We start from the raw sequence: 21,487 nt of genomic DNA, 5'->3' as shown, positions 1-21,487 counted from the left end.
GAGGACAGCGGGGATTGGGACCACGAGGAAAGATGGAGGAGCGGAGGAAAACATTTGAAGAGTTAGAAACGTCTTCCTGTGTGATCTGTATTAGAAGATGTATTAAAGGATTAGAGGATGGCACACAGTGCAGTTGTGATGCCTGAAGTGAAGTCCTGTACCTCTGCAACCTCGTGACGAGAATCCAAAGAAGCCCACACGGCAAGACTCACACAGTGTCCCCTCCACTCCGGCACGACACACACACTGCCCTGTGATTGGATGACACGCGATGGACGATGAGCCAATTGGACTACACTTGCACCTAAGGAAGGCAGGGAAATGTCTTAATGATGGACTCAGTTTAAAAGCTCAATTGTTACGTCAATCCCAAAGAAAATCCGCGTGTAGTTGTTCAAAGGTGATCTCAATACCTCTCGCATCCTACACCTGGTTGGAGGTTGAAGAAGCCAACTTCACAATAACTGCAGTCCCGTCCGGTCACATGACCGAGGCAGTCGCAGTCTCCCGTCTGAGGGTGGCATTCCCGTACATGCCCAGAGGTTCCGCCAGCATTGCAGCCGCACGCTAGAAGAAAACAAAATAAAACAACGGAAATATTACATTGTTTAACCGCAAAAAACGGTGGTAATGAATAACTTTTTTATTGATTTAAATCCAGAGCGCTCGAGGGAAAAATGGAAGAAGATGACGGACAGCGCCGCTGATGAGTTGTGAAGGGCAAAAGCTGCAAATCGGGGGCGAACAAATGGCTGAGAAGATAAAGAGAATCCTGGGGTTGGGAGAATGAAAAAGAGAAAAAAAAAGGTGTAATTGAATGAAATATTGAAATGAAGCTACAAAGACAGAGAGAGAGAGAGGCGAAGAGTAACAGCTGTGATGTGTTCATCCTCTGATTTATTTTATACCTCAGTTCTACCGGTACGCCTCGGGTCAAACTTCTGTACAGAATAATGTCAAGGAGAGACGTGAGAGTCCCCTATACCGAATGTGACCTCCTCATCCGTGTGAATGCACCATTTTCTGCATTTCTTTAAAAGCTACACCCAAGGCCATGCAGTCTTCAATGGACTTATTTAGCCGTTACTTGACCCTACCTATCATGTGGCGAACAGAACAATCGGACTCTTAAAAAGGCACAGTGATGGCATGGAATGCAAGTCTTGAGCGAGGACTCGAGAATTTGTAAAAATGTCCTCCGAACATCTTTTAAGATGTAAAAAAAGGAAATTCTTGAAATAACAATATGATGGTATAATTTTTTTGCGATAGAAGTTGAGTTATGTTGAACATTATTAAATTATATCAACTTCTTATCCCTCGCTGTAAAGTCTTCAGCTATGAATTTCTCTCTTTCTGCGTGACTCACGCTTGCACTTCTGGCCAGCTGTCTGGTCGAGGGCGTCGCCGTAGAAACCCCGCTGGCAGCGCTGGCACCGGTCGCCCTCCGTGTGTCTCAGGCATTTCAGACATCGCCCAGTCATGTGGTCACATGTCCCCAGCGCGTTGAAGTCCACGTTGCCATTGCAGTCGCACCTCACACACGGTCGAGCTTCGCCGGATCGTCCCAGGGGGTCGCCGTAGTAACCGTCTTCACACATCTGACAGCGCATCCCTACGCAAAGGTGGGGGTGGGGGGGGGGGGAAAGGTGAAAGGAGGATTTAAAAGGATGACAGAGCTTCAACACTGTCGGAGGTCATCCCCGTGTCACCTCAGACTCTTTCATAAGTTAAAAAATGTGTGAATTACAGGTGGCATTGTTGAATAACAGGTCCTGCAAACGAGCTGCTTTAGAGCCGCAGTCTTTTCATCATCAAGCTGATTGGTGGAACTGCTCTCATGGCTTTGTTCTTGACACAAAAGCCCGTTATTTACTGTGTGGTGCCAAAATAATAATAATAATATTTGCGTTTCATTGTTGCTGGTGGTTCATCTCACCCGTCTGTCCTGCAGGGCAGTCGGTACAGACCACCTGTCCTGTCTTCGCAATTTCGGCACAGCTGGTACGGTCCGGGCAAGGGCATGGCTGACAATCGCCGGGCGTGCCAATCAAAGCGTTGCCGTAATAACCGTCCAGGCAGCGCTCGCAGGTCATCCCGGTGGTGAAGTGTGAGCACTCACACGCACCTGCAAAACAGAGAGCAACGTAAGGATTACACACTCCTACTACACACACACACACACACACACACACACACCTGCTTATATGTGTTGTTTTTCACGCTTCAGGTTTGACACCACGTAGCCCACAGAGGGTGGTGTTTTCTCCATCGCCAGCAGAGTGCGCTGTGTCTCTGACCATAACTACAGCCAGTCCATGCAAACATTTTACTCCACAAAAAAAAACCATTCCCCACAGCCCACCATGGAGAGCGGAAGACAACTAAATTCCCCCCGACTATAATTGCTTTGGGAAATATAAGAGCCAAATGCAGTCCGAAAAGACCTTCAAGAAGTAAAGCAATTCCCCCACCAAGTGGGAGAGATTACCAATTCTATGATGCCTTGAAAAACAAACTGTTGTTTCAAAAGCCGTAGAAAAACAACTCACAGCTTTAAACCACTTAAAAGGGATTCGATCACGTGCAGCATGTGCCGATATATATATACGCAGGTATACGCGCCAAAAAATCCTCCGGTTAATTCTCCTCAGTTCATGGAGCAGATTGTCAGTCCTCATTACGCCACATTTCAAGGTACAGGCAGAGCTGCATAATAACGCCGCGATAAACAGGGGAAAGATCTACAACCGTGAGGAAACTGACATCATGTCTGAGCACACTGTGCGATGGTGAAACAGCAAAAAAAGAGAGAAGGACTCTCGTCTCCTGCTGCGGCTCAGCGGCTCTAACGTCACAGACCGGAGAGATGATCGGACCCACGTGAACCCCTGGGAGAAAAAAACCTCCTCTGCGTTGATGGAATTTGTGCAACGGCAACTCCTGAAATGAAACAGTGAAAATGTGACAGAACACAAAGTGGCATTCTAATTAAATAAGTGACTGACCGAAGCTTAAAGAGGACCACAAAGTAATCAGTGTTTACATTCTCGGAAAAAAAGAAGCTGCTCAGAAGATCACAATAAGCAGACGTCCATTAAAATATCCAATCGACATTTATGCGGTTTAAAATGTTACAAATAATAACTGCAAGTAGATATTTAGCATTCCTGCTGCGCCGCATGGTGCTTAGTATTCACTGGGCGCCTGTATATCAGAGAACTTACAAATTATTTGAATCTTTTTTTTTTTTTTTTAAATGTCAAAGTTTCTGAAAAGACTTCAGCATGGGCTGATAACAATAATCGCGCTGATTTCCTAGAGAACACCAATAACATCATGCAGATAATCCGCGGGGCGTGTGCGCTTTTACACAGTCCTCATTAAAATTTCCCATCACTCCCTCATCGCCTACGGTGCGATTCAGCGAGCGCTGAAGCGGCTCTTTGCTGTGCATTTTCAAGTGGGCTCTCACACCACTGAGCAACGGGGGTAAAAGAAAAGCCCCGCTAGCTAGTTACAGGGTCACCGCAACCGATGTCTGCCATCGCTAAATGAAGCCCCGCTAACTTCAGACCTGCGAGTCAAGCGCATGAGAGAGAATAACGGCTGCGAAAAGCTAAACTGATCACACACCCGCCATTAGGGGGAACAATTATCCCCGTTGCCCGATGAAGTGTAAACGTCTTGGGTAAAAAAAAAATCATTAGTTCCTTGGAGAGCTGAGGTGAATAATACATGACTTCCAAGCATGTAATGCCAGTCATTTAAACAGAGTATTTAGTAATGATTGTTCTTCGCAGAAAGAAGTGAATCTTTCTTTGAATTCCACAAGGCATCACAATGACACTGATGGCGCGCGGTGTCAATCCCCAATGAGCCATGGTGGATTTAATGGCAGCAGAAATGTGCTGACTTTACTGAGTGTGAAGATGACTGAGCGTTGATATGAGGCCGCAGAGCCACCGAGGGCCTCCTCGACACTTATTATCATTCCGTCGGCTCCTCGGAAAAGCTAACGGCATGCATCACAAATCGCCGCCTGAATGGCAGTCTGGCTTCCTCGCGCGGTGTTGTTCATCGCCATGCTAATCATTATTACTTCAGAGTCGTTTCGTCAATGAATCGATGAGCGGCCTTGATGATTTGGGATTTCTGCGAAGCTCCCCGTGGCGAACACTTCGACGAATCCACACAAAACCCCGTGACCCCGCTCTCGCCCTCGCCCTCTCGTGCCGTACTCCAGCTCTCCTCCGCTCTCTTGCCTGAAGCTTGTCTGTTGTGTGATGGCAAAGCAATATTTCTGTATGGGAGACAAGCCGTCTGGAGGTGTTTTTTTTTTTCTTTTTTTCAAAGAGCCTGATAAACACATTACACTCCACAGAGCTCCTTTCTACCAGCGCTCATTCTACCTGTGCACCCTCCACTCCTCATTGTACTCTCTGAAGACACACACACACACACACACACACACACACACACACACACACACACACACACACACATCCAGGTCTAATGCACTTCATTAAGGAAAGCCACTTGTGGAGGATAGGACTGAATACATCTCTGTATTACAGCCGCAGGGGCGCGGGAGAGGCACTGCAGAACGGATGAAAGACTGGCAGCTTTGCCATCAAGCTTTTTTTCCCCTCCACATTTCCCTCATTGAGTGTGTTTATACTTGTGCGTCATTCAGTGTCCCTCTCAAAGAAAGTGCGACGAGGAGCTGTGGTCCAAAGATGGGGGGGGGGGGGGGGGGGGGGTTGTCGTTGTTTGCGGCAGCTTGTAACAGCTTTTAAACGCCAGATGGAGATAGAAAAACGGGAAAGACAATCCAGAGAGAGATGGATTTTAAATAAGTTTCGTTGAGGAGAAGATGCGAGCGGGCCTCTCTTCTGTTATTACATCCTTGCCCCGAAAATGGAAATTTATTTACCGACCAAATTGAGTTTTCGAAAGATCGTCGCTCGTCCTCCTGCACCATCTTGGGAGGTCTCTCCAATGTGTGGGGTCTCTGATGATGTGTTGAGCCCAGAAATACGAAAGGAAACAAGTCGCAACAAGTTCAAAGCAACATTTGAGTTGCGTGAGTTATATGACTGGTAAGGCTCCTTTTTTGCTTTCAAGTGATTATGAAAGACGAAATAGTTCTAAACTAGAATAGTTTATTTCTTGTCATGCTCTACATATACACAGCATGGCTGTGAAGTCAAAAACATAAGCTTTTCAAACACATATTTTCCGGGAGGCTTGTCTACTTAGCCCAGTGGAACATTAAAAAAAAGCTTCGGGCCGAGGAAATGTATTTACTAATGCATGTGAACTCCCTGTTTTTAATGAAGGAGAGAAGGAAACACAACAGATAGAGAGAGAGAGAGAGAGAGAAAGAGAGAGAGAGGAAACGTCGGGCTGCAGCTCTGAGGCCTCGAGGGTAAAAGTTGGGGTAAAACCGCCGCGGGACTGTTTGATGGGGATGTTGCTCTCTAATTTAACACAGATATGCTGCCGGCGCCTGCTGCTGCAGATGTGGCTCGTCAGTGGGGTCTGAATGGGAGGGGGGGGGAGGCTGCTGCAGAGGAGAGGAGGATGTCAAAGGAAGGGAGGAGGGAGGAGGGTTTGTATATTCTGTCCACCCCCCATACATAATGTGCACAATATGGATGACTGGGGATACGTCTTTTGTCATACTGTGACTGTGGAAAAATAAATGCATCAATTCCCGTTTTGTGTAGAGCGGCTGTCATCCAAATTGTTTTGTCCAAGGCCCAAGGGTATCGGGGGACGCAAACCCTAACAGCAGGGGTTGTATTTCATGTCGTCTCGCTCCGGGTCCCCGAGTTGTTACAGAGGCGCTGGATAAACAGTTTACTGTGTGTTTTACTCCGATCAAATGTCAGCGTTTTGAATATCTTGCACTTATATTCAGCCGATTTAACAACTTTAAGACTTCCTCTGGCTTCCTCTTGCATTGCGTTTATGTGTTCATGGTCCCCAGAGGATGAATCCTTCGGTGATCCCCTGAGATTTCATCTAGCGACCACCGGTGAAATATCTCAACATCCGCTGGATGGATGGGGCACAAACGAACAGATGAGATCTTTACGACTTCTTCTTTTATGATCAGCTGACCTTTGTCCCAGTGCCATCATGATGTTGACATTTGTGATCCTGAGTGAAATGTTTCAACAACTATTGGATGGATTGTCGGTGGTTATGACTACCTTATAAATTCAATCTGGCACTGCCACAATAAAAGGACTTCAACAGGTTGATAATCAATGAATCAGTCTCAATATCTCAGTAGTAAGTTCTGAGTTCATTTGATCTTTAAAAGAATATGACAGACAACGACTTGCCGATAAATGTGTGGTTTATTTATAGTAAAATCTTATGAATAAATAGATTAACAAATTAATAAATGAACTTAGTTTCAAACTGCAAATGCGAATGATTTGGGATAGTGAAGGAAGGATGTGATTACCTCTAAGATACAGATGCTACTCTGACCTATAAATGTAAATATTAATAATTCAGAGCGCTATCCGACACCAACTCTTGATCGTGTTAGAAGATGCAAGTTTCCTACTTTGTGCAGCGTGGTTCCAAAAGACCTTTCGGTGGGCTCAGCCGGTTGTTTCTGCTCCAGTTGAGGTGGACTCAAGGCTCTGCTGCGGCTGGTGGTTCCCGGTAGGAAGCGGCGGTCCTCAGATGTCCACACAGTGGGACTGGAAAATGTCTTTGAAGATGAAGCAGGCTCACGATATGGCCTTATTTCAGGTTCTTGATCCGTGGCAGATGATTGTCGATGGGGTCAGATAATGCTCTGAATACTGGTTTAACTAAGACGACTCCTTTAGATAGACCGAAAATAATCTGGTTTGGTTGGACGACGCTACTCCAAGGTAATATCACACGCTTCACGGGCTTACAAACTAAAACAAGTAAGGCTTGACTAAACGGGAATAAAGTACGATACGAGTAAGAAGTTACGAGGGGAAAATAAACTCAGACATTATCTGCAAAGAACAAATGAAGAAAACGGGAAACAGTACGCACATTTAACACGAAAAGAAGATATTTAGTTTTGGCAATCCAGGGTGTCACCGACCGAGAGGGTGAGGCGGTATTCTTACGACCGAACAGTGATGTAACTCTCAGCCACTAATCAAACTCCTTTGTCTTTTAATATTGACGTTTTGCTTTATGAAACTATTTAACTTACGTGAGTAAGTCACATACTTCCCCCCACTATGGACCAAGCATCAATGTATATATATATATATATGGAAATGACATTCGGATAACACATGGTTAATACACAATACAAACAGCAATAACACAATGGCCGAAATGTTATGATCACTAACTTTAACTATTGATCAAACTGTGGTTGGATCAATAGTTAAAGTTAGGGTTGGGTCTTAAATTGATATTTACACAGATGGTCTATTTCTCATCTGTTGAATAACTTGAAGACTTCTACTGTGTGATTCAGTCCCACTGAAGAACATGGGACAGCAGTCAGTTCCTGTTTGCAGCTCCAAGGTTTATGACTTGGTCTGGTCAGGGTCTTCTCGACATTCGTTGAAGAGAATGAGAGAGGGGAAAGAGAGAGAGAGAGAGAGAGAGAGAGAGAGAGAGAGAGAGAGAGAGAGAGAGAGGTTATGTGTGCGCGTAATGAAATACCTCGGTGAATCAATAGCTGTCTTCACATCCTGTCTTGAGATCTTTTTTTTCTGACCGGCCAAAATTGTCGCCTTTACTGGCTGCAGAGAAAGAGCGCCGAGCCGGTCCGTGTGAAGAGTCTCTGAGAAAGTTTGTTCCAAAACTCCCCTGCTGTGATGAATGGCCGTGTTCAGAGACACTGGGATGTCTCTGAAGCACTTACCCGCCGCGGTGGTCGGGCTGAACCCTCCAGGGTTTAATCCAGTCGGGTCCATCTAATCTCGCTGCACCGTGAAATGGAACAATTTGTTAAACCCAAATAACAAATTCTAACGACTTTGGTGATGTCCATAAAGAGGTCAAAATTCCATTCTGTCCAATGCTATGGTTTATAACGATGCTAACACGCTAAGCTAAGATGGTTAACATGCGGAGAGCTTTGTTGCGTGCGTCTCTTGAACATCCCCTGACATTAAAGAAAGTGCAATTCTAACAAATATCCCTTTAATTGAACAACATCTCTCTAATTCCTTCTATTTTCATTTTCTATCACCTGCCACAACAAGGTGGAAGAGCTCTATGTTTTTCGGTAGCTTTCTCTGTAAGACACAGTGTTGATCTTTTCTAGAGGGTTTCTAGAAACTTCCTCATTTTCATTCATTTCGCCGACGCACCAGTTTGGTTGTGTTCCTTGTCTAAACTAATTTCATCAAGGGAAAGGGTTGAAACCTTTTCAAACCAGCGGTCTCTCCGACAGTGTGACTGGAAACCAAAGCAGGCAGACAGAGTGTGCACATTGTTTATCTCCCTGTTTATTTTGGTGTAAAATAAACGCGCCGGTTGTGAGGAGATAAGTAAAGCGTGCTGAATGGGATCAGCAGGAGAAATTACATGGTGAGATTCATTCTAACTGACTACATCTGTCTTTCTTGCTCTCTCTCACTTCCCCCCCCCCCCCCCCCCCCTCGCTGTCGCTCCTCATATCCCATCACGCTGATACAGGCCGGGCATCTTAGGGCTTAGCCTGCAACAAATGCAGCCCACCAGAGAGATTAGGGAGCGGAATAAGCCAGTGCTAGAGCCGGCTTCACTCTCTATCAGTTTGTCTGCCTCAACTTTCTCCCATACATTTTTTTTTTTTTTTTTTTATAACTAATGACCTTAGAGAGCCGAAGATGGCATTTAAGCGGGCATTTGGGAAATGCACGCGCCGGCTTACTCGGTCTTATTCTGAAGCAGCTCTTTGTTGGTAAACGCTGAGTCACAGTAGCCTCCATTTGTAAAGCTAGCATTCTAATGAGTAAGCGTGCCTGGTCATTTCTTCATCTGTACCCTAATAGATGCAATGAGACGGGTACTCGAGGTGATGGCCTTTATTAGGACCACTTCAATGTATTTCGCTGCAGGAGCCCCCCCCCCCTCGGTGGCCCGTTTCCCCGTTTCACAGACCAAGAACTAAGCAAAAGCCGCCGCTTGCCGGACCTCCTCTGCCATACTGCAGTGGGCGTGACATTTAGCTATGCAAAACCAGTGTGCATTATTCAAAAAATTTGGCCCCGCACAAATGTCATAGTGAGAAACAAGCATGTGCTGTTATGAAACAGAACGAGGAACCCTGTTTATTCTGGGGCTGGAGGAGCAGATGCACACGCTGCATTCAGGTACTTGCAGGACTTCTTAATAAGCTTAAAGATTATTGCTAGATCCAAAGTAAGTGTCGAAAACGTGGTTTAACCTGAAGTCTGTGCATTGTAAATGATAACACAGCAGTCAGTCTGTGGATGTACCTACAGACCCAAAGAAAGATCATTTAGATCCACATCGAACCGTCATTAATAAGGAAAATAGGAAATCCATTAAATGATTCCCTCGGTTTGGCTCACTGATTGTCTGTGGGTTTCTTAAAAAAGATTAGATATTAAGTTTGCTAATTGGCATTAAACACAAAGCACACCTGAGGCCTGATGTAGATGTCATGTCAACTATTGGACGACATTTAAATTTGAACCCGCTGGTGTGCATCCATCCAATGGCTGTTGGGGTATTTAAGTCTGGACCAAAGCGGCGGGTCAACCGACAGCCTGACGGTCCCTGAAGCCCCGTGGTTAAAAACAAACCAAATCAAAGCACCAGAGGCCGAGATATCTTGACTTTCAGCCCCCCCTCCCCAAAAAAAACCCCCCAAAACAAAACACTGGATTATTCGCTCACCATAATGCAACCAGATAGCATCTTTTCATCAGACCCTCCCAGCTTGCTAAATACCCACATCTTTCAAACTCCATTCCCCCAGTTTGAAACACAGACTTTCTGTTGAAAATGCGTTTCCCTCTTGAGCTTCAGTAAATGCCTCAGACTTCAGAAAGTTGCCTGAAGAGCCACACAAGACATTACACGACAATTTTCACAGACTACAGCAGTACCCCTCGTGGCTAGTAATTTGACTCCCCCCCCCCCTTAATTACGTACTTGGCAGTTTTTCATTTTAGATCCATGTTAGGCATCTCTCTTGAGACAAAGAAAGCGTCTTCAGATGCCATTGTTCTTTGACGATGTAAGTTGTGCGGCTCACGACGGAGGACTTACACCTGTCTATGAGGAGGCAGGGCTAAGAGAGGCGCTGGAATACAGCACCCTATTGCTCAATATACCAGCGGAGAGACTAGAGAGTGTCGAGAGCATAAGGTGTTTCATTTGTTTAGGTGATTAATGAGCGCTCCCCTGCAGTGTGGGCCGCAGTGAAAATGGAGTGTCTCCATTTTATCAATGCATCACAATCATCTCGTTCCTTCCTCACCGTCTCCACCTTATAAATCACGGCCTCTGCCCAATTTTATGGATGGTGTGTATGCAATTAACGCGGTGTGCACACTGCAAAAGAAGCAGGTCCATGGGCCAGCGGTACGCCCAAATGAAAGCGTGTCCGGAGCCATCGCATGCGCCACACACACTTTTTTGTTGTATCTGAAGGACATATGTTTGCCTTCATCAGCCCCCCCCACACACAGCACAAGTGCTCGGCAGAAATCGCAATTTGCTCGTTCCACCGCAAATATTAACATTTCCAATCTGTTGTGTTTGCGCTACAGCAAATAGAACCGACACGACTCAGAGACTGTTAATAAATCATGATTATGAAGCACCATTGGCTGCAGCTTCCTCGGCAGCCAGTGAATAAACTCCATCCCAATCCTGTCTGCGGGCACATCCTGCACGATGATGCAAGTCGTTAGGTAATTATACAGCAATTAAGATTCGGATAGGAGAAACAGCAGGTTGGTCCGCCCTCCTGGTGACAAATGATGAACAGGGTGTCTCTAATCAACTTACTTTGATAGTTCCCCTTGACCTGAACTTTCAGATTTATGGAGAGCGTCTCTTTTTTTTTTTCTCCTTTTTTTTTTATTGAAGACAAGCCAGCCGGCTGTCAGAAGATGACATGCCACTGGAAAGAAAAAAAAAAAAAAAAAAAAAAAAAGACCGGCTAATTTTAACTTGCTTCCACTCCTGATAGTCAGCTAACGCTTATTCAAACCGAGAGCGTCACGCCAAAAAGAACACAACAAGCGCAGGAATTTCGATCGATGACTCAGAGGACACATCGCGTTCCATATTTAACACTCCGAAATATTTCAAAAGCATCCTTTTAAAGAGCGATTGTGTGTTTGTGGGTGTGCAGAAACAAATCTTCGCAGCCTGTGGGGACTTGTCAGGTGTGAACTCCGTTAAGATGCTAAATGCAGCTATAAGCTCAAGCTGCAGTTGAACGGGTTCATTAATAAATACGGGGGGGGGGGGGGGGGGGGGGGGTTCTTTCAAACAACTCTTGAATACAAGCACATTTGTGTTTCGACCACGATGGAAACTCTCTCCTATCTTCTGACACTTTCAATGTTTTTAAAGAACAGAAAAATGAAACAAACGGTTTTAATCACACTACTCTTCCTCTCACATCTGGTCTTGGATTCAGGTTGAAGTTATTGTTGGCACTGAATCCTGCTCTACATTAAAGCGCTTACAAATTACACAGCGTGTGCAGGAACAGACTGTTTGGATACTGTATTAATACAAAAGGGAATGTGTCTGTGGAAGACAGAGAGATACGCAAGGAGAGGAAACTTGAGAGGAGACTGCACAGAAGGGAGTCAAGGACGCTAAAAAACAACGTCAAGGTGACTGGGGAATGCAGGTGCAATCCAAGCTGAGAGGAAGGAGGAAGCCAGAGAGCGGCTGACTAGGGAGTCTGGGGAACGGCAAGAGGCAGAGAACAAGTGTGTGTGTGTGTGTGTGTGTGTGTGTGTGTGTGTGTGTGTGTGTGAGAGAGAGAGAGAGAGACATCCAGATTGAGAAGAGACATAAGACACACAGGAAATCTGCAAGCAAATTAGACATCATTAGCCAAGAGGCGGCTAACAAGTCTAATTAGGGGGGAAGCAGGCAGGCAGCGATACCAGACTTGCTTCCGGACCTCAGATGCACACACACACACACACACACACTCATAAAAACACACACACACACACACACACACATACACCCACAGTCACAAAGCACACTCACAGCCAAAGCTTCAGGCGTCTCCTAACTAGGTCAGATCTCTGATACTTTAAGTCTGAGGGTAGGAGGCAAAGATAGAGAGGAAGAGAGAGATTGAGGAAAGATAAAAGATGGAGGGTGGGACCTTGGATGGGAGAGTTGTCTGTTCTCGGTGAGACGGAGAGACATATTTAAAGCTGTGAGAGCGAGATAGTGAGGAAAAAGACTTGTAAATAACTGCGTAGAGGTCGACTTGTTTACACACCCCAACAGCTGCTGTTTTACTTCTGTCATTTACGGGACGTCGCGTTTAGGATATGAATCCGAAAGAATACTGCAGCTGCTGTTATTATCCCCCCCCCCCCCCCCCCCCCCCCCCCCCATAAAGATGTCTTGTGCGTTAAATACACTCGCCTACAGTAGTTTAGCCGTTATTATAAAGATTTCTGGTGTGAAATGAAGGTGTTGCTGTATTAGCACAGCGATCCAGTTCTCAGCTTGAGTGATAGCTTGCCAATACACCTGAGGGATGACTGAGTTACATTCCCTTGAAGCGATGATGACTGAACGTCAGCTCTGGGAAGACACAGAAAAAAAATGCTTCAGTCGAAAACAGCCGGCGTCTCTTTCTGTTCCCTCTGCTCTCTCAGAGGCACAGTGACAGGAAATATTGTCTCAACGACTTCTGATGATCCCTCATCTCATAAAACGCTGCGCTGAATGCTTCGGGAGAAGGGCATCGTTGCCTAACTAGCAACTTGGAGCGGTCGGATATTCTATAACGCTGTTTAACAACGAGCAAAGCTTGTCGTCGCGGCCAATATTATGAGTGGCAACAGTTTTGAGCACTGACTTGTGAAATGGGGGACTTTTAAATGACTTTACTAGAATATTTCTGTCTTACAAGTATGATTAAATTGAATGAATACACCGCTTCTATCTTTCATTGTGGAATTTTTGGAAAACCTCACCTCATCTCATCTTCAACCGATTATCCGGGATCGGGTCGCGGGGGCAACAGCTCCAGCAGGTGGACCCCCAAACTTCCCTTTCCCGGTGCCACATCAGCCAGCTCTGACTGGGGGGGATCCCGAGGCGCTCCCAGGACCAGTTTGGAGATATAGTCCCTCCACCTGGTCCTGGGCCTCCCTCGGGGTCTCCTCCCAGCTGGTTCGTGCCTGGAACACCTCCTCTAGGGAGGCGCCCAGGTGGCATCCTCACCAGATGCCCGAAACCACCTCGACATGGCTCCTTTCCACGCGTTTTGGAAAACCGTTTTGTCATATTTGTTGGAATCCGGTACCTGGTCGCAGGACGGTAATAACTCTACCTGCCTGTCTACCTACTGCCGCTGCACTCGTTGTGTGTCACCGGAGTTTTCCACAAGAGCTTGACAGCTGTGAGTCCTAACATCAGTCATGTTTTGCTGTTTACATTCATTATATGTTTACAATCATAATGGTAATTTTGGGGGGGAGTGGCTTCGGACGGAGGCCTGAAGGGACGGGCTGTGTACGCGTGTTGCCAACTTGGCGACTTCCCCGCCAGATTTAGCGACTTTTGAAGTTGCTGCTAGCTACTTTCATCTGAAGGGACTTGGCAACACGGGACTGGGTTTCACAGTTGGACACTTCCAAAAATCTAGCTTACTTACCCCAACGTTAAAAGGGAGCGATTTTGGCACCAGCACGCATCTTTCAAACTTAACTTATACAAACATACAGTTCATGTTTCACTTATCACCTGTCTCTGGATGACAGGTTCCGTGCTGGTGGCAGTTGCACGGCACACATGTTGAGAGGGGTCCTCTGGCAGAGTCTTCACGGGTGAACCCCGGGGCACACCGCTCGCAGAACTGGCCTTCAAACCCCGGGGGACAGGAACAAGATTCCACCCATGGAGCGGGAGGGTTGGCCGGTCCAGAGGAGATGAGAGCTGAGGTCAGGGTTACCTCCGCAAGCTGCGATGTGTCTGGAGAGGAAGGAGGAGAAAAGACGGGGGAGAGATCGCTTTGACATGGAACTGATGCTCGCAAAGGTCAGTAGTAGACTGACCAATTGTTGCCTCAGTTGAAGTGTTTGTGGCATCTGCTGTTCTCTAGAATTAGGGGTATGTGTAGATATATGTGTGTGTGTGTGTGTGTGTGTGTGTGTGTCTGTCCGTGTTTGTGGGTCTCTGTATCTCGTTAGGCAGTAGGTTATTAGCATTTGTTGCAGTGCTGTCCCTCCCTCCCTGTCTCATTACAGGTTCTGGCCTGTGTTTACAGTTAACAGTCTGACACACACCCACACACACACACACACACACACACACACACGCACAGACAAACACACGCACAGACAAACACACGCACAGACAAACACACGCACGAGCACACATGCATGCAGATTCATTCACCCACACGCCTGTAAATGCCACACTTAATGCTCACTTGCACACACACACACACACACGAGCGCACATGCATGCGCCCACACACGTACACTCGTCACCCAGGGAATCTTTGATACAGCAAATGAATAAATCACTGCAGCACAGCAAGACAAGAAGAAAAGGAGACAGGAGACTCGGTGGAGGTATGTCAGACGTGCAGCTCCTGTGGGGTTTCGAGATCCCTCTCTCCTCTCATGAATAGTGATGGAGGCAGGCCATCCTGAACCGAATCCCTTCCACCATACACTCTCTAAACCACAGCCACAGAACACAATATTACTTTTGTTTCCTGGGCCAACGCTGTGTCTGCACTCACTGAAGAAACACAAGAATTGACGGACGGGTGGGTGGATGGAATGCTGTCCGCGATTGACTATGCAGCTTTGTACGATAAGGAATTATTTTCCGCGTGTGAATGGGTGGCTGCATAGTGAGGGGAAAATCTGTGCGGAAGATCCAGAGGAGAGGACGGACCTCGACTTCTAAGAAGTCATGATCCAGCCAATCCTGCAGAGGTGATGAAACCCAGTTCATTTGCACCTCTGAGGGATAATCAGTAGGCAAGCCTGTCCTCTTCCCTCTCCACGACTCGCCTTATCCTCTACCCTTTACTCCCCTCTACCTCCTGAATTCTATTAGCTCATTCAACGAGGGAAAATGTGCAATTAAAACAATATTCAGACACTGAACCCTATATCGCAGTTAATTAAAATGATTTAATTTGAAGTCACGCTGTGCAAGTTTGAGCCATCAATCCTTTCTACAAGAGACCCTGTCAGACAAGTCAAGATTTTAATTCCCTTGAATCTCTAACGGCTCGCTGCAGCCCTGTGGACTATGACAGTTTAGCTCTCTTTTTGGTACCTGTGCATTACGCCATTTATCATAAACCTCCAATAAGGCTGTGCTCTCATTTCAATACTCTGTATGTGGCGGAAGAAAAAAAGGCAAAGGCCTTTCCTGTGACTGCTGTCAAAGCCCGCCTTTATAGTCTCAGAGACAATACTCTCATTAAAATAATGCAGTTCTGTTAGAGGAGACTGTCTCTCTCTCTCTCTCTCTCTCTCTGTGATGCAGAGACATTTAAAGAATAAAGAGAGTGTGAGAGGGAGAGAGGAGAAAGATGAGAGGACAGCTTTATGGGAATTTGGAATTAAAGTTTGCTGCGCAGCCTGCAGCGATAAGGCACTTCCAACACAGTGTTTGAGACCTAACACAAATCATTAACAGAGTTTCTCCCCTGTGATGTGCAATAGATGCAGTGTAAACTGTGTGCATGACTTTGTTTGCACGTTCATGTGGGTGGGTGGTTACAGGAAACAATTTGGTGGAATATGCATGACTGGGACTTCAGACTTCTTGTGCCAGTCTTTTTTTTTTTTTTTTTTTGCAAGTGGAACGCCACAAGAGTGTGTGTCACAACGCCTGCACTGAGCAACTAATTCAAAATGGTGTGAGTAAGTGGGTGGGAGCTGGTGATTCTGACCAGCTGTTCTGTCTTCTTGGTGCTCTAATCCGCAGTAATGCCTCTAAGATCCTGCCTGTACTTTACTACACAGACCATCAGATGGAGAGGGAGCAGGGACATGATGAAAATAAGAGGAGGGATTTCGAGAACTAGTTACTAACATCTGGGAATAAACGTCCCGGTCTTTGCTGAGCCAGATTTGGAACAGCTGAACTATTCCCCGCATGCAAGCGCTGACATTGTTTTAGCAACTATTTTTGGTGCAGCTGTAGCTACTTTGTGATGTCAACGTATATTTGATAAATAAAAATGTCAAAGTTTGGACATTTTTAAATGTTGCTGGTATTGTTTGGACATGGTGATGCATTTAACAATTATATTACATGATGTTTATTTCCCAACCATCACGCCTAAATGCTCACACAACCATGGGAAACTGTAATTGCAGTGTAAATGACACAGTGGTTAAGTTGTGTTAATTGTGTTTTTCTCACACACAAACAGACACGTACAGTTCTGTCCTCCGGCGTTGCTGATTCTGAGAGCTGTCAGGTTGTAGAGGAGTTGTTGGAACTCAAAGGCAGACAACGAAGGCTTAAATCTCATCTCGTTTTCATGAAGCCTGTGAGACGAGAAAGACAGAAAACACATCAGTAACAGTATTGTGCGTTCACATGCAAACAAACTGTGATTAAACACCACAAACATCTTAAAAGGTAAAGCCTAAACGGTGTAAATGTGTGTGTGTGTGTGTGTGGCAGACTTATCGCCAACTGGAGTGGGTTTTTAGAGCAATTTAATTACTCTCCACAAGTAAGAAGATACCGCACGGCCTGTCACAAATGTGCTTAACCTTTATATGGGAGGTTATCTACAGCACCACCAGGCAAACACGCGCAGTGTGAAGGAAAATTGAAATGTGCTGACTTCAACACATATTCAGGGTCTTGATCACCGAGCTTTTGCCATCTGCGGAGGGATGTTCCGCAAAGCCGGGCTGCACAGCTGACATCTGCCTGTTTTACTCCAGGATTCGTGCACTCTTTCCATCTTGATGAGCGGTGCTGCGTCAGCTCCACACAGGCGATGCAGTGTTACGCCGCTTTCTCCCAGTATCGTCTGAAGGTCCCAAGGGAGGGGAGCTGCAGCATGCAGGAGCAGATTCATGTCATCTTCACGTACAGGTGTACGGAGCACAATTACAGGTAACGTTTTCTCCCTGATCATTAATAAGAATTCACGAGTGTCTCAGTTTCTAATCAGCCACTAAGTGTGCAGCTATGAATACAGGTGTTGATGACTGGATTTTGGTCCAGGTGGTCTGCAGCTCTTTTCCAGAGAAAAGGAAAAAAAGAGCAGCTAAAGGATTTTTTTCACAACCAGGGAATACCAGAGATTTTACTCTATTGCTTAAGCGGCGGGCATTTTGTACAGACATTCAGAACCTCTGACTTTTCATCTAGTGCCACCTTTTGTTGTTGTATTACTGTTGTGAATTGCCAAGAAATTCGCTGGAGACATTTGTGTTCCAGTCAGGATGAATTGTGGCAACTTTGTGGGGAATTCTTAATATTCATCTGGCGACAGGCCGAAAATTGTATCGGTTCAAACTGTCCAAATATCCGAAGCCTCGGACTGTACTGTGTGTTGAGCAATAATTAGCAAATGTTAGCATGCAAAGCCCTTTGAACTGCAGTAAGATGGTGAACATGGTGAACATTCCGGACATCGCTGGGTAACCATCATCACCTCGGAGTTACGGTGCATTATATTGATGAACAGTGGGAGCTGCGTTCACATGCTCTGACTGTCATGAAAACAGAAGACAGACATTTTGCTAAAACGTGCGCGGAACATTTTATTCATGTTGCACAGCAGTGGAACGTTTCAGATGAAGTCAGCACACAGAAATATAACTGCTGCTGTGTAAAGAATACTGCTGCTAAAAAGAACCTGATCTGTTTAAAGTGTTTCAAACCAAACGTTATTGCACTTTTGTTCATATAGCAGTACTTTTAAAATAAAAGTGTGCAATACACTACTTTTGAATTCATTATTGAACTTTGCTCATAACATTGCGATTAATCGCAATGTTATGAGCAAAGTTCGCGATTAATCGCTGAAAATCATGCAATTAATCGCGATTCAAAAATGTAACCGTTGCTCGGCACTAATTATAATATATGGACCTTAGTCATAGGCAAAAATCACAAATGAATGAAGTGTAAATCCTAAAGTTTGGCCTTTCATGTGTGTTTGTTTAATAGCCTCTATTTTATTAGGTCAACAGTTCTCAGTGCGACACTAGTTCACTTTCAAAATGTTTTTTTTTTGGTACATGGCCTCTGTCTCAGCATTCACATTTGTACTGTGCACGTGACAGCATCCCTGTGTGTGTGTGTGTGTGTGTGTGTGTGTGTGTGTGTGTGTGTGTGTGCATTCCTAGCTTGCCACACAGACTCTGTATTGGTGCGGCGGGTCCTTGTTCCTTGGCCTGACATGTAGGCGCAGTAATAAAGAGAGGCAATTACAAACTGGGCCTCAAAGCCATGGTAATGGAGCTGGTCAGACAGAGATAAGCAGAGTGTGCATGAAAGTGAACAAACTCCCGGTCATGCTTTCCCCATGGAGCGTCAGTGTCCCTTTTAATCAGCACCAAGCAGAGCGCGGAGAGCCACACTGTAATTAAGCCTGCTCCGCTGAGGATGAGAGGAGATCATCGGGAGAGAAAAGCCGAAAAGAACACTGGACACACACACACACACACACGCACACACACACACACACACACACACGCACACAAGTACCCTTAGAGAGAATACAGAGATAGAGATACAAGGTGAGCAAGACAGCAAGACATGAACAGTGTGTGAGAGACAGAAAGAGAAACAGAGAAAATAAGTAAGCAAGCAAATGAGTCTAAAATCGAAAATACAAAAGAGTTCCTCGAATAGAACGTGCAGGAGGCCAAATCATTAACATATTCCAATAGCCTCTTCTATTTGTGCCAATCTGCTGGTGAAAAAAACCCCCAAACATTTTAATTATATTGTCGATACAAATTGCAGAACTGCCGACTACGGCGTCCAACTTAGTGAGTGTCTCACTATCAGCCAGGTTTTCACTGGCTCTCTGATCCTCACAAGTCAAATGAGTTCGCATGCTTTGATTGTTATCCCTTATCGCTACGCCGTCTCAAGCGTCACGCACTCATCGACGTTTGAGACTCATTCCACGGAAGAGACGACAAAGAGCTTGCTGCCTGCTTTATTTATTGATTAGCTATTCTACCTGTTGCTTTTGACCCTTAACCTCTGCACATTTAGAACGACTACTGACTACTGACATGTCTTGTAGTCTTAAGTTCCTCCATGTACAGCGTTGCTGTTGTAAGCCTTACCATATCAACTTCTCTTTGTTATGTTTATTGCTTATGAGTCTGTGAAAAGCCAAAAGTTGCTGCCAGTTATAACATTTACACGTACATTTGATACTCTCAGAATTCTAATGAAATGCAGCTTGGAACAGAAATGTTAACCTAAAATCTGCATGTACAGTCTTTCATATCATAAATCGGGAATGCAATTATTGACGACAAATACAACAGCTCTGGTTACCCACAAAACGTTAGATATTAAACTCACAAGAACTGAGCTCGGGAATGTAATAAATCACAACTGAATCATAGGTTTACTCAGGCACAGAGTAACACCGTGTTTCTTCTCGCTTTGCTCAGTCACTCATCGCATTTATTTCCTTTTTTTTTTTTTTCTTCCTTTTTGGCAGCAGTGGGCCTGCTTTCTGTTTAATATATTTAGCCGGCCCTGATCTATGATCAAAGTCAGTGAATTTCGAAAACATGACAGAAATGGGCTCAGTGCCAGATGGACCACATGCCTGCGCTACGACAGCCCTGCTGACTCCTGCAAAAAAAAAATTGGCTCATACCTTTTTTTAAAAGGCAGTCATACGAGCGGTTATACCTGAAACGGTGAACGGCGGTGAACAGCTGATCACCGCGCGCAGAACGTTAATCATCTGCGGGGTTCCTTACGGCATAAATATTATGCTTCCGTGCGGCAGACGTAAACACACAGCTACAAGCGAGATAATGAAAACCTCCCCGCCTACTGGTTTCAAGGGAACAGAAAGAACATCAGAGGGAAGAGTGGATGCTCCCTTATGTAAGCCGTTCACCTCCCCCTCTCATCTGTCCCCATGCGCTCAAATCCCCACGCTTCCATATATTTACTCTTCCTCTGATATTGAAATGGTCTCGTACGCCGTGTGGGAACGCACGGCCACTTAACGGGTCAACGTGTTTGTCAGCCATGAACAAAAGATGCTGTCAGTCAACAGAGACTGTGCGTCGGTTCCGCTCATGTTAATGCGAAGCTTTCTCGTGTCTTTAGCGATACGCTCGAAAATGCGCACATGCTGCACCCATCTTCGAAAAAACATCATTCTTTTTCGACACATGTTGCATCGGATTGTTGCAAATCGCACACCCAGATGGCCACACGGATTGACGTGCTTGTGTGAAAGCTTAGACACGTGTGAGTGTGTGTGTGTGTGTGTGTGTGTGTGTGTGTGTGGCAGAGGAAGGTGTGAGGGAATGATAGAGAGCATGCACTGGAGTGCATCTGTGCGTGTACCTGAGACGTGTAATGAGATCTGTGGAGAACTTCTCCAGAGAGGAACGCTTAATGACAGTCTCTGTCTCTGCCCCCCCCCCCCCCCCCAAGCTCCAGTGCATTTCAGAAAAGGAACCAAAGAGCTTCTTTAGCCAGCGGCTCGTGGTGCAACGGGGAAACTCATTACTGGTGCGCAGACACCAGAGAGAGGCGTGGGAACATTGGAGGGGACAGGAAGACACAAGAAGTGTCCCAGTTCAGGGGGCTAGATCCTCTGATGGAGCAGGCAAAGTCCTATTGGACTTGAGGAGCCTCTGCCCAATATTAACCAAACTGAAGCTCCTCGTCAAGTTGTACGGTGGAATATTTACATGTTTAACATCAGGAAGGCATGCAGCTCTTACACACCCACCATATAGGACCCACTCAGCACCAATGTTGTGCGTTTACAGCTTGTTTCTGCTGTACCAAGACGGGAAAAAAAATATAATACGGATTTAAGACTTGATGGACAACTGGCAACACCGGAATGTAAGCCTGGGGTCCATTGTTTTCCACTTGCATTGGCTTTTTCTTTGGTCCAGTTTGAGTGATACTGTACAAGTGGCGGATGAATACTTGGTTAATAAAATAGTTAAATAGGATCGCATGAACTCCAGCCAACGGTCGACCGGCGCAAAATATATTGAGGGATTCTCGGGGCTGCAAAGGATGTCCTTTGAATTCAAATTGCATTTTTTTATGCAACATT

At 45.6% G+C, this 21,487-nt stretch overlaps 1 protein-coding gene across 1 annotated transcript in view; it reads right to left on the bottom strand.

Moving 5' to 3' along the window:
* Window positions 1–21,487, bottom strand: part of lamc3 (laminin, gamma 3) — a 91,855-nt gene that overhangs the window by 12,681 nt on the left and 57,687 nt on the right. Inside the window, exons 11-16 of the mRNA XM_068706638.1 lie at window positions 16,615–16,724; window positions 13,945–14,172; window positions 1,940–2,128; window positions 1,370–1,615; window positions 414–567; window positions 162–304 (exon numbers count right to left, since the gene is read on the bottom strand). Coding sequence (XP_068562739.1) covers window positions 162–304; window positions 414–567; window positions 1,370–1,615; window positions 1,940–2,128; window positions 13,945–14,172; window positions 16,615–16,724 — 1,070 coding nt within the window. The remainder of the gene's footprint in view (window positions 1–161; window positions 305–413; window positions 568–1,369; window positions 1,616–1,939; window positions 2,129–13,944; window positions 14,173–16,614; window positions 16,725–21,487) is intronic.

Source organism: Cebidichthys violaceus, unplaced genomic scaffold, assembly GCF_023349555.1.
Source record: "Cebidichthys violaceus isolate CVI_PGR_0920_01 unplaced genomic scaffold, fCebVio1.0.p SCAF_12, whole genome shotgun sequence".
NCBI classification, from domain to species: domain Eukaryota; kingdom Metazoa; phylum Chordata; class Actinopteri; order Perciformes; family Stichaeidae; genus Cebidichthys; species Cebidichthys violaceus.
The sequence above is the reverse complement of the archived record's forward strand: the minus strand, read 5'-3'. Positions and strand labels throughout refer to the sequence as shown.